General features: G+C 39.2%; 2 protein-coding genes across 3 annotated transcripts; one reads left to right on the plus strand and one right to left on the minus strand.

The window, feature by feature from the left end:
* Positions 1 to 687: 687 nt before the first annotated feature.
* LOC144708316 (putative pentatricopeptide repeat-containing protein At5g36300) lies at positions 688 to 2,244 on the minus strand. The gene has a single exon (XM_078581559.1). It carries the CDS (start codon positions 2,242 to 2,244, stop codon positions 688 to 690), a length of 1,557 nt encoding a protein of 518 aa, XP_078437685.1.
* A 678-nt stretch (positions 2,245 to 2,922) lies between these two features.
* LOC144708578 (uncharacterized) lies at positions 2,923 to 5,038 on the plus strand. Of its 2 annotated transcripts, none has more exons than XM_078581973.1 (2): positions 2,923 to 4,752; positions 4,814 to 5,038. In XM_078581973.1, exon 1 carries the CDS (start codon positions 3,033 to 3,035, stop codon positions 4,662 to 4,664), a length of 1,632 nt encoding a protein of 543 aa, XP_078438099.1. In that variant the 5' UTR covers positions 2,923 to 3,032; the 3' UTR covers positions 4,665 to 4,752; positions 4,814 to 5,038. The 2 variants fall into 2 exon arrangements, with proteins under 2 accessions (XP_078438099.1, XP_078438101.1); XM_078581975.1 differs by having other exon boundaries at positions 2,923 to 4,722.
* Positions 5,039 to 12,334: the final 7,296 nt, after the last annotated feature.

Consider the following 12,334-nt stretch of genomic DNA (forward strand, 5'->3'; position numbering starts at 1 on the left):
GATGTGACGGTTTTTTTCCTCCGAGTGGACGAAAACCGTCCCATTCATCTCGGGACGAATTTCCATCCCAGTTTTTGTCCAACCTCGTGATCGGGACAATTTTTCGTCCTGGGCCAAAAAAACCGTCCCGTCCGCGTCCGTGCACTATACATATCTACTATCAATTTTTGTAAAATAATGGTCAATGATGAATGGTCAATGATGCTAGGGGGATCATGTACTAAGAATCTGCATGCTCCTGATCGATCGAATGGATAGATCAAAAAGGTCGATCGATCAGTGATCGATTGGGGTCAATCAGATTTTCCTATCGACCATCCAATTGATTGCCCAACCCAAGACTCTCTCTGTCATAAGAGTTTTATACAATCCTGACAGATTGAACGGATCGATCATTGATCAGATGATAGCGATCGACCCAAGCATTCGATCAGATGATATCGATCAGCGGTTTGACTCTGTCAATCCGATCTCGATGCAATATATCTGGTAGAATCGCCAACCCTATCATCAACTCATTAATACCCATGGATGAGTCACAAACGTCTCACTCAAACGGTTCAAGGTCGGATTGAACACGTTATACAGAAGAACACTCATAGAAATTCCACAGGCTTCATCAAATAAAGCATCTCAATCTTGACGCACATATATAATCAAAATTTCAGGCCAACATAACAATTTCTGCTAATCTGCTGGCATCATCAACTCATTAATGATCATGGATGAAGTCCCAAACTTTTTTTTCAAGCGGCTGAAGATCTTCTCGGCCTCCGCTGGCTTTCCACACAAGAACAGGCTCCTAATTACTGCCTTATAGAGAAGAACACTAACAGAGACTTCCCTCCATTCAACCTCATTATACAGCCTCAAAACCGACTGAAACTTTCCTGTTCTCCCAAACCCACTGATGAGATCACAGTAGATCAATTCTCCTGGACTAAACCCCTTCTCCATTAGCCTTGTCAACAATATCTCAGCTTTCTCCACGTGTCCACTCTCACACAATCTACCAATCAGAGCCTCAGAAGCTTTATTGCTGGGCAAACATTTCCCATCAACCATTCTCTTGCAGAAATTCCAAGCCTCTTCCAACCTGCCTTGTTTTGAAAACCATATAATCAAGACATTATATGTCTCTTCATAAGGTTTTAATCCTGCAAGATGCATTTTCTGAAGCATGATCTCCACAGCCTCGGCCTTCCCCTCCCTGATATGAAGCTCAATCAAGGCTGTGGACACAAAGGCGTTCATCGGATGGCCTCTCTTGAGCATCTCATCTTGGGAATCAATGGCTAGATTCGAATTACCAGATCTGCAGTAGGCATGGATGATCAGACTGCTAGCAACAATATCAAGAATTAAGTTCTTCTGCAGCATCCTCCTGGCCAGAAGAATCCCCTCCTCTGTCCTGCCTTGTTCTATGATTCTTAGGACCAGAGCAGCGTTGACGATCACGGTTGGGGAGCATCTCTTGGGATGTATTTGATCCAGAACGGCCACCATTCTTAGCAAAGTCCCTTCTTTGCACATTGATTCAGTCATGATTTCAATGGTGAACTGATTTGGGTAGATTCTTTTGAAGATCATGAATTCATAAATCTCCCATGTAAGGTCTTTCTGCCCAGATCTCTGCACCACATGCAACAAGGTGTTGAACGAAATAAGGCTTGGCATGAATCCAAGTTGTTCATGATGACAGCAAATCCTGAATGCTACGAAGTAGAATCTTAGCTTGGAACAAGTCTGAACTAGAAGATCAAAGGCTCGGTGACCGGGTTGAACGTCTTTATGAGTGGAGATCAGCGTTTCCGCGACATCAAACAATGAGGATTCAGAATTCGAGTTCTTTTGTAGGATAGACTCAAGCAGCGCCGTTGCATCGGCGGTTAATCCAGCCTGAACTAGAATATGAATCATCAAACAGAAGGATCTGACCCCGTGATTGTGCTTCTTCCTTTGGGAACACCAATGGAAGAAACTTAGAGATCTTTTCGCATTGCTTGGTTCTCTAAGATGAATCAGAACTCTATCAACAAGGCTACTACTCAGTTCTAACTTACCGAGACTGACGTCGAGGTTATCCCAATTTATGCGCCCCCTCAGAGAATTACATACTTGATCCAGTTCTCCTTCCTGTGTATCGACCGATATTGAAGCCAATCCAAAAGCTTTAACATAAATTTCGCAAGTTTTTCTCGGCGCAAATCCAGAACAGGCGTAGCTCTTGTACAAACGGTTCATTCTCCCCAATTTCAAGCGGCAGAGGATTTCAACAGCTCAGAGCGCAATAACATCACGCATAATCCCGATTTCACCATATACGCCAATTACCTACCACTCAAAAAGATGCGTTGAAATCCTCCGACTGTTGAAATAGTTCTAGAGCGGCGTAAAACCCTCGTTTCAGAGAATAGAAAAAGAAGAAGAAAACAAAATTCGATAATCTAGGTCAACGAACATGCAAGAACAACAAAAATTTTCAACAGAGGCGTCCTCAAACTCTTCGCAAACAGCATTCCAATCACTGCTCCGAGCGATCTTTGCTCCCCTGACGAATTCAAAGTCCGTGTTTAGCTTCTTCAGATTTCTTTAACAACTCGAATTTCAAATGTTCAACTCGTCGCCTTCCAAATCACATGCCTATATTTTCTAAAACGGCAAAACAAATAAAAAAATCGATATTATTTCTCATCATCGCGTCACCCGTCCCGTCAACGCACGCGTGGCAAGCCCACCGGTCAAAAGAGGGGAAGTTGCAGGGACGCGATCGAAATAAGGAAACAAGAAGGGGGGTTATCTTCCAAAAAATCCACGTGTCGCACGATCAGACGGAGGGAGAAAACTCTCCTTCAATCTCCGCCGTCCGTTGCGACATCACGTCTGAATAGAAAGTCTTTCTTCTACCTCGGCTCGTCCCTCTTTCTCTCTCGATCGATCGACAAGATCGAGCTTCTTCTAGGGTTTCGCAGGGGCTGCAAATCGATCTTCCGAGAAGAGAGCGCGATGGAGTAGGCATCGGAGGTAGAGGAATGGATCTAAACTTGTATCTTGGATTTCCAAGATCGTCTCTTCGTCCCCGCGGCGGGGGTCTCGGATCTGATCTCGTTCTGGGATCTCCATTTCGCGAAGCTTCTTCCATGGATGAATCAGAGGATTCTCCGGCCGCCATGTCCAGGCCGGCGGAGCATCAAGCCGGGACGTCTCATCCGCGGATCGAACGGCCGATACCCGTCGATCGATTGCCGCCCTTTCTGACCGACCCTGTTGCTGATTTTAGCGGGGTCTTCTCCCCCCATTGGCCCCCCTACCAGCTCGTCGCTTCAAGCCCTCTGCTGAACATTTCATCCCCGGCCCAGATTGCGGACCTCTACTCGGCGCAAGTAACCTCTGGTAACAATGACAGGAGCTCTCGCTTTCTTTCCTCTTTAGGGTCGCCGTCTGCCGATGACGGGTTTGCGCCAGAAGGCGTAGGCGGAGGCGTGTCCCATGCTCAGATCTCGCCGTCGACCTCGACCCATTTCGAGCAGGTTGTTGTTGGGTCAGGAGAGATCTTTGGAGGGGAGGACGAGCCTCAGCTGCCTCTTCGCCGCGGATTTCTCGAACCCGAGTCCCGATTCAGGCGATTGATCCAGCTCCAGCAGCGATTACAGGCTCAGAGATCGCTGCAATTCCCCCATTCCTACGGAATTGGGCGGCAGTCGGACTGCGATCCCAATCGGGAGAACTGTGATGGGTCCGCGGATCCTTCTGGGAAGAGCAAGATCGGTGAAAAGGGCGACGTCGACGAGGCGGTGGAGGAGGAAGAGGAGGAGAAGAAGGGCAACCGCGGCGTCGACTTCGAGTGCAACATCTGCCTGGACCTTGCCCAGGAGCCCGTGGTCACGTCCTGTGGGCACTTGTTCTGCTGGCCTTGCCTCTACCAGTGGCTTCACCTCCACAGCACTCACAGGGAATGCCCCGTCTGCAAAGGGGAGGTCGTTGAGACCACCATCACCCCCGTCTATGGCCGGGGCAGCTCGGGAAGCAAGGGGAGGAGGGAGGAAGACTTGAACTTGGCCATCCCGCCGCGGCCCCGGGCTCGGCGCGTGGAGAGCTGGCGGCAGAGGATACGGCGGCCGCTGTCGAGGCGGCTCAGCATGGGCGTCTCCAGCGCGTGGCGGCGGTTCCTCGGCGAGGAGATCTCTCTCGGCGTCGTCGAGGCAAGCCTGCAGGAGACGATCAACAGCGCCCACCGCCGCGTCGCGACGAGGCTGCGAGCCCGGCGGCCGGGCCGAGCCGAGGCGAGCCCGGAGAGCGAAGCTCTTGGTCTGATCCATCCATTGCCGCAGAGGAATTCTTCTCTGGGTCTGCAGAGTGAGGGGAACAGCAGCTCAATTATCAGCCGCCTGAGCAGCTTTCCTCCCAGGCTCTCCGTCGGTGCCGCCGGGTTCTCCGGGATGTTGGGGACTCCGTCTGCCGACGGCGGCGGCGGAGGCGGCGGCGGCCACGAGTCGGCCCTGCAGGGTGCTGACCACCCCTCTGCCTCTAGCACCATGGCTGTAATTCAAGGTGCTAATAGCGCTGGGTCTTCTAGGCCGCCCAGGAACAGGGGCAGGAGCAGTAGCTCTGTAGATGTGGAGGAGTGCCCCCAGCAAGGAAGAAAGAGGAGAAGAACGAATTGAAGGAGTTGGGTTTTTTTTTCCTCTTCGAGCTGTACCTGCCGTTCTGGGAACTCCAGAGGTGCTGCAAACTTCTTCACATTCTATTCAGGTATGCCTATGAATTAATCATATTATCATGTTGACATTTATTATGCGTTTGTGGTGACCAGGTCATTGTGGTCGAATTTATACTGCTGGTGAGATATTTCATAAATTCTCAGCCTGTCATATACCGAGGGAGGAAATCCTCCCTCCCTCCATCCCTCTCTCTCTCTCTCTTTCCCCCTTCCTCTCCCTAAAACCGTCTTTTATCTTTCTCAATTTCTTGCTAGTGAGATGTTGTTCTTCTCTCACTCTCACATAATCTCTATATGTTTACCTCTCAATTTCTCTCTCATTCATTCGCTCTACTCTCTAAATTGCCCTGGTGTTCCAATATCAATGCCCTTTTGTTAATTTATGGATTATAGCGTGCTGTTAAACTCCAAGGACGAGGCATCTCTATTTAGGTTTGATCATGCTTCCAATTGTTGGTGAAAGTTGGATACCCAAGAGGCATTTAAAGTAGATCACCCATATTGAACTTTTTTTATTTAATTCAAATAATAAAAAGTATAAAATACGCATCTCATAAGGTAACAAAGACAATGAAAGTAACGAAACAAGTAAATTCATTTTTGCATTCAAATCCATTATCATGAATAAACCACATTGCGTGTTGCGAAGTAAAACAGCAAAAAATTATGACATCGCATCAGACAAGTTGGAGCGCATGACACTTCTAACTACACCGCAACAATTTCAAATATTGGCTCAACAACCAATATTTCTACTCAGAAAAAAAATCATTTCCGGATATTCAACTCACATCATGTTCCCATTAAAGTATCATACTAGTTTCCTGAGATGATTATTCTGTATTGTATGAAATTAAATCCTCTCTGCTATGATCTAAGAAAATATGTCAACATATAAATCGTGAAGTGAATTATCCATAAATCATAGTTAACATACGACCACTCATTCCCGAACATACTAGTTAGTTCCTTTAATTAAATAAATACTTATTTGATGATTAAGGATAAGGATGCCTTTTGATGAATGTTGAAAAGTGTAAAATGTTACGTCAACACTTAATGGGATTATGTCAGATCAGACATGTTTATTCATATATGAAAATATTGATTTGAAGCTAACTGCATCATATGGTTCAAGCAATGCAACTCACACATTTATGGAAAGATGTATGATGCTTGACCATCCAGTCTACATACATAATCATCGAGCTAGGAGCGAAGATTGTTATGAGATATTGATCAAAAAACCATCTTGCTAGTGAAATATGCTGGCCAACATGGATTTTTCTACCTACATTGTATATTTATATCTGAATTAATGATTTTTTTATGAGAGCTTATCAAGAGATAAATAAACTTAAATTTTAATAATTATTTTATTACGACAATTTCAGATATTTACAAAAAGTAAGAGTTTTTTATAGTAAACTCAAGGAGGAAATCCAATTATTGATTCTTCCATTTAACTGAACTGAATGGAAAATGTGTAATTATGCTAATTTGACATTAAAGTTGTTAATGTCTTATTTTTCTCTCATGTTATATCCATTTGGCTGTTGGCTTTCGAAAATTACATATTTGCCCCCTTTCACTTTTGAAGCCCATATATGACACACCAAGTGTTCACTCTTGAATCCCTTTCACTTTTAAAGCACATATTTATGCCTACTTCCAAATCATCTACTCTCTCTCACTTGGTGAAAATTTCTGTACAAAGTACAAACATCAGATCTGGACTTCTGAATATATGTTGAGGCTATTTTGGAATTTTTAACACACCAAGTGTTTTCTATAGGATTTGGATTCATGTTTTGTGGTGCATGTATAAATAAGTTACAAGGATAACAAGGTTGTGCCCCAGAATTTGCATAGTTGACAACCTTGCCCTAGAACATCATCCTTTGAGGATTTTTAATATTTTTTTGAAAAAGAATTTTGTGATTATTTATTACAGTGAGACTCAGTGATGTTTTGAAAAAGATGTGACTCAAGATCACACCATTAGAAGCCTTGTTTTGAAGATCACTTTTTCGAGATTTGTGAAATTTCTTTTGAATTGTAATTAAAAAGTATATTATTTCTAAAAAATCCATACCATCTAGGACCCTGCAATTTTGACGCAAGATTGAAGAAATTACATGGAAACAAAGCATAGCATTATGAGATATTTACTCAAAGAATCACCACAAAATCACCTTATTCTTATTCTTCAGGTTCTATTATTTTTTTAGATTTTATGCGTAATTTCTTTGAGCGTTTTGAAATTTACATGCAACAAAATAAGGAAATGTCTAGAAGCTCTCTAGAAAGACTTCAAAACAAGAATAACGATTTACACATGTCTTCAACTAGTGGTGAATTTTTCCTAAGAAAGATTAAGTATACATAAAACACTCAAAACAAGAAGGATACCACAAAGATGGAGAAAGAGAATCAAGACCTATGTAAAAGCAATGTATATTTTGGAGATTGATGCCTAAACATGAATCTTGAGTTTTGAGAATTTCGATGAATTTATAATGATTCTATCAAGGCAAATGAGAAGTCAACCATAGCATGGTTTAATGTGGAACACTAGCTCAAAGTTGACTAAAATGATTTCCTATGTATTATCTGAGAATCAAAATGATTCTAAGGAAGAAATATACACAAACGATGTCCTAATTTTCTTGGATTTTTTCAGGTGCAGAGAGTAATGTTTTTAAGGGTAAGTTTGTTGTCTTAAGTATAAAGATTACAAAATTTCAATTATATTTATTATCTTATTTATTTTACCCTTGACAGAAGTAGCTTTTACATTAAGCAATGCAGGGCCATTTTAGGCATAAGGCTAGGATGTTTGAAATAAGAAAGAAAGGGAATAGTGGTCTTGGGCTCACCGGACCGTGTTTGCATTATTCAAGAAAGTGATGAAGAACTTCGACCTCATTCAAGAGAAAAGCAAAACAAAGAACGACTATTTCTTTTGAGGAAAAAGAAATTCCTGTGTACGAGTGAAGTACAAGGGGAGGACTCCTCCAGAACGATCCCTGAGATAATAGGTCGAGATCAACGTGTGAGACCTAGATCATCGGGAAGAAACTCGGTAAGGTCATTCTGGTTGCTCATGTGTTGGTTTTTGTATTCCTTGATTTCAGGGTTAGCTGAGGAAGCTCTTGACGAGGTGCTGGAGGCAGAAAAATCTTCAATAGTTCAATATTGAGGTTTGGTAAAAATTACTTGAGTATTGTTGGAGTATTAGTAGGGTGCATTATTCTCCACATTGAATCGATAATATGCACGCATATTTAGTCACGCATATTTATATTTGATCAGAGCATCAAATATAACTCTATAACGTGAAACTAAATTTTAATCGTTCAATTAGATCATTGACCCTTGAATGAACTTACAAGTCTGATCAATTTCATCTGAACTTTAATTTGGCGCGATCAAATTATCTTTACTTCAATTAACACTTTGAAGTCAATTGCCTGCTTAGATTTAATCCTGAAACACATTATTGAAATTGTTTGAAATTTGCTTCAGTCTTGGGTGTTATTGAGTTGAAAAATTAAGTGAGATTAATCTTCGAAACCAAAGTGGATGGTTGGAGCAAAACTTGAAATAGATCAACTGTGTCTTAACTAAATTTATTAAATGTGCTGATTGTTAATTGTAAGTTTTTTTTAAACTCATATGAATATTGGGTCATCTACCCATAATCACTGCATCTAGTTTGATGCCAAAATTGTTTTTGAACTGGATTAAATTAAGTTGAGCTTGGATTGATCGCGATCGAACCCAAGAATTTATTACAGAATAGTTTGGATAATTTTCCTTTGTGTGTTGGGCCCAGATTAACGCTCCAAGAAAGTAAACACTTCATTTTTCAAAGAAAGAAAAAGGAAGGCTACTGAAGTATTTGCACAAATACTTCCAGGTTTGAGTTCAATTGTAAGTTTAGTATGGTTTATCATTAAAACATTGAATTTCCACTAGCCAGATAAACGTGAGATTTTGCTAAAATACAAACAAAACTCTGCTGAAATTGTTCAGTGATTAAGGTGGACTGTTGAGGTATTGAAATAGTCATACTTGATTATTAAAGAAAATCGTAGATCAGTTGTGTTAATTTAAATGGTAATACATGTGATTGATCATTAAAATATTCGAAATTACCAAATTGATAGTTGTTGCTTTATCTATGAAGTATTATTCTCTTAAATTTTGTGAGAGTATTCAGTGAAGCATATGGATTATTCAACACATTACCTTGGTGAATCCAAGGACGGAGATAAGTGTATCTTAGGATAAAGGCAAAGTGGACCGACCAAGAGGACCTGGGTGGTCTGACTAAGAAGGAATTGAGAAGGCTTGTAAACCTTCTAAGGCTAAGGAGGCTTGAGACAGATCGCCATTTCAATTCCTAGATAGGTGATATCTGTGTATCCTTATTTCCAGGCTGGTTTAGCTTGGGAGGCTATAAAGACTTGGTTAGAGATTGATTAAGAAATTTGGCTGAATATCCCAAGACAGGAGTAAGGGAATATCCCTATCCTGTATAAAAAAATTGAGTGTCATCCTTCCCTCACTCATCGTCTTAAAACATAGACAAAGAAAATCTAGGATTGTAGTTAAAATAACTTAAGAAATTAAAAAGGTCTAGGGGACAACCTAATTCAACCCCCCAGGTTATCCCGAGCAACATAATTTTAATATATTTAAACACTTTTAATAATTGATTAAATATTCAGAGTGTTTTTTCTTTGAAATAAATTTCATCATTATTTATTATTGACTATCATTAAAAATATATTTGGCTAACATGATTACATATCCATGAGTACTTAGATCAGGTAAGTGGATCACAGTAGGCTTTGGGACTCAACAAAGAGAAAGCTTTGTAGATCGAGTTGAACAAGGTAAAGCATCATGACAACGAGGAAGAGTATGGGGATCGATGAAGACAGTGATTTACCAATATTTTATTTTTTGGTATATGTGTTATGCCTTATTAATGAAAATAAATGTGGTCGGCAAGGCAATCACAGATTCCATGTCTCTTTCCATGTTCATTTATAGAACATATTCATTGGAGAGCATGTGTGATGCTTATGTTGAAGTCAATGAATACATGATTGGACTTAGTGAATTATGATGAGATCTTAATAAGAAAATCACTAGTTTTAAGCATGTATTCTAAAGATTCCTATTCAAAGGATACTCGAGAAAGACATCAAAGTATTCTGATAGAATAATACTATCTAGCCTCATCAAAGTATGGTCGTTCTCATGGCGATTAATGTGGAGACGCTAAGGATAGATTGTGGGTGTTCTTTAGTGGAAAGAGTTCACTAAATTGATCTATACAAATTCCTGAATGGTATTATACTGAAATATCAATCAGGTTGATTGACATCATTGTTGTGTAAGTGGTCCTTAGACATAAGACATCAAATATGTATTGTGGATGGACAATTGTAACATCCATCATGGTTGTATAGTTTATTAATTTAGATGGTTATTAATTTAGATAGCCAATAAAGGTTATTAGGTTGATGGCGTTGGTAACTAGACTGATACATGGGCCTAGAGGGTCACTCAAATGGTCTATGGACATTGAAAGATAGACTTAAGTTTGGGGGGAGGAGTGTTTAATGAAAAATACTCACTTAGTATAAATATGGGAAGGCTCTTAATCAAATTCACTAAAGCTAGAATTGTTCATAGGCCTTCCCATTCTTCTCCCTTCTCCCCATTTCTCCTCTCCATTCTAGATGAGATCTGGATGGTGTAATGAGGGTGATGGAGGTTGAACGTAACTTCCCAAGGTGGAGGAGGAGATTTGACGTGTCGAGGACCACATAGATACTTCTAAAGGCTGCACACATGAGCAGATCCACATGACTCATTTGAGGATTGAAGGAATCACGGATGTGATCTGTGTATAGGAGCTTTATTTCAAAGTTTTATTAATATTGTTGTGATTTTTTTAAAGTATTTTGTAGCAAGGAATCATCATGTTCATCCAAATCAAGGCCTCAAGAACCCAACACTTCTTTTAAAGTATTTTTTTTAAGGGGACTCTCAAAAAGGTGGTTAGAACTCATCGTCACATTTTTCTGGATACCCGTAAATAAAATTAAGGACTAGTCTAATAAAAAGGAAAAAAAACTATAGAAAAAATTTACTCTATCCCATTCAAAATTTTATTATGTATAAAATATATATATAAAATTTTCACTCTAACATAGTTAACTATTTTACCCCTCCCCATCTTAGGTCATACATAAGTCACTGGAATAACATTATTAATATTATTTGATCTAACAAAAGTGTTGAAATCGAGAGGTGCTCTGTTCTCATATTTTATTGAACAAACATAAATCTTTGTTTAATAATTACTAATATGAATTAAAATAAGTGATTGTGACTTAAAATGAACTTTTTTGTTCTTATTTCTTCTAGCAATAAGTTACAACAATAACGATTGACTTGAGCCTACATTTTAAGATTGAACGGTCAACAAATAGCATAAAAAGTATTAAACAAAAATAATTGAAGATAATAAAATATGTTTTTTCACATTATCACCGATGAACCATATTTTTTATTAGCATAATGTTTTAATTAAAGAAATAATGTGAATAATAAATTCCTTACTGGTACACAGTGGATAAGGGTCAAAACACAAAAAGTAGGTATTCACCTAATGTTCTTATGAAAATATTTATTACCAATTTTTAAAATGTTTTCATATATTAGATTTTATATTACTTTTGGAGGTTAAAAATGAACCAATTTAATTTATTTAATATTCAAAAATTGTAGGAAGGATATTTTTAGTTACAATATTTTCTTCACCGAGTTGATTCAATTGGGCCTACTTCATGCAGTCAAGCCTCCTTTTGATCAAACAGAAGGAGACAGCTACTTGGTGATAACTTAAAATGATTTAGGATAATTATATGATGTATCATTTTACTTTATCACCTAAGCATATCTTAATCATATTATGTATTAATTATATGATAAACAGCATATCTTAATCATATTATGTATTAATTTAATGAATACCTTTAATATTACCCAAGTCCAAAATTATGCTATTTTTTTTGCTTATTTAAGCCTTTTAATGATCTCTGCTTAACTCATAGAGTCAAACTGATTTATTGTCACCTTGTATTCATGTTTATTAGAGATACATGATTTAGGAGATTTAGAATATGATCAATTAAGATTATATGCAAAAATAGAAGCTGGAATCTTTTGATGCCAATTAGATTTGACACGCTTGAGGAGTTCAAGACATGGTCGTATAGACTTCCCTATTCTTAAGGATGGCTAACAATTTCGAATGGGAAGTATATCAATGTTTTCAAGGATGTTGATAATGTAGATGTGAAGAAATTTTTGGAACTTGAAACCTTAAAATTCATTCACAAGCTAAGGTCTTTGATTTTTTATTTGAACTCCATCTTTCCCCCTTGATTGTTCCACCCTTAAGACTGTATACCCAATTCAAATTGGTGATGTGAAAAAACTCATAATAATTTCATTTGGATCCATTCGGGATTCATGAAGAATAAAGATTGAAGTGGTCTGAAGCTTTGAGAAAGAGATCTGGATGAG

Source organism: Wolffia australiana, chromosome 10 (assembly GCF_029677425.1).
Source record: "Wolffia australiana isolate 7733 chromosome 10, ASM2967742v1".
Taxonomy (NCBI): Eukaryota; Viridiplantae; Streptophyta; class Magnoliopsida; order Alismatales; family Araceae; genus Wolffia; species Wolffia australiana.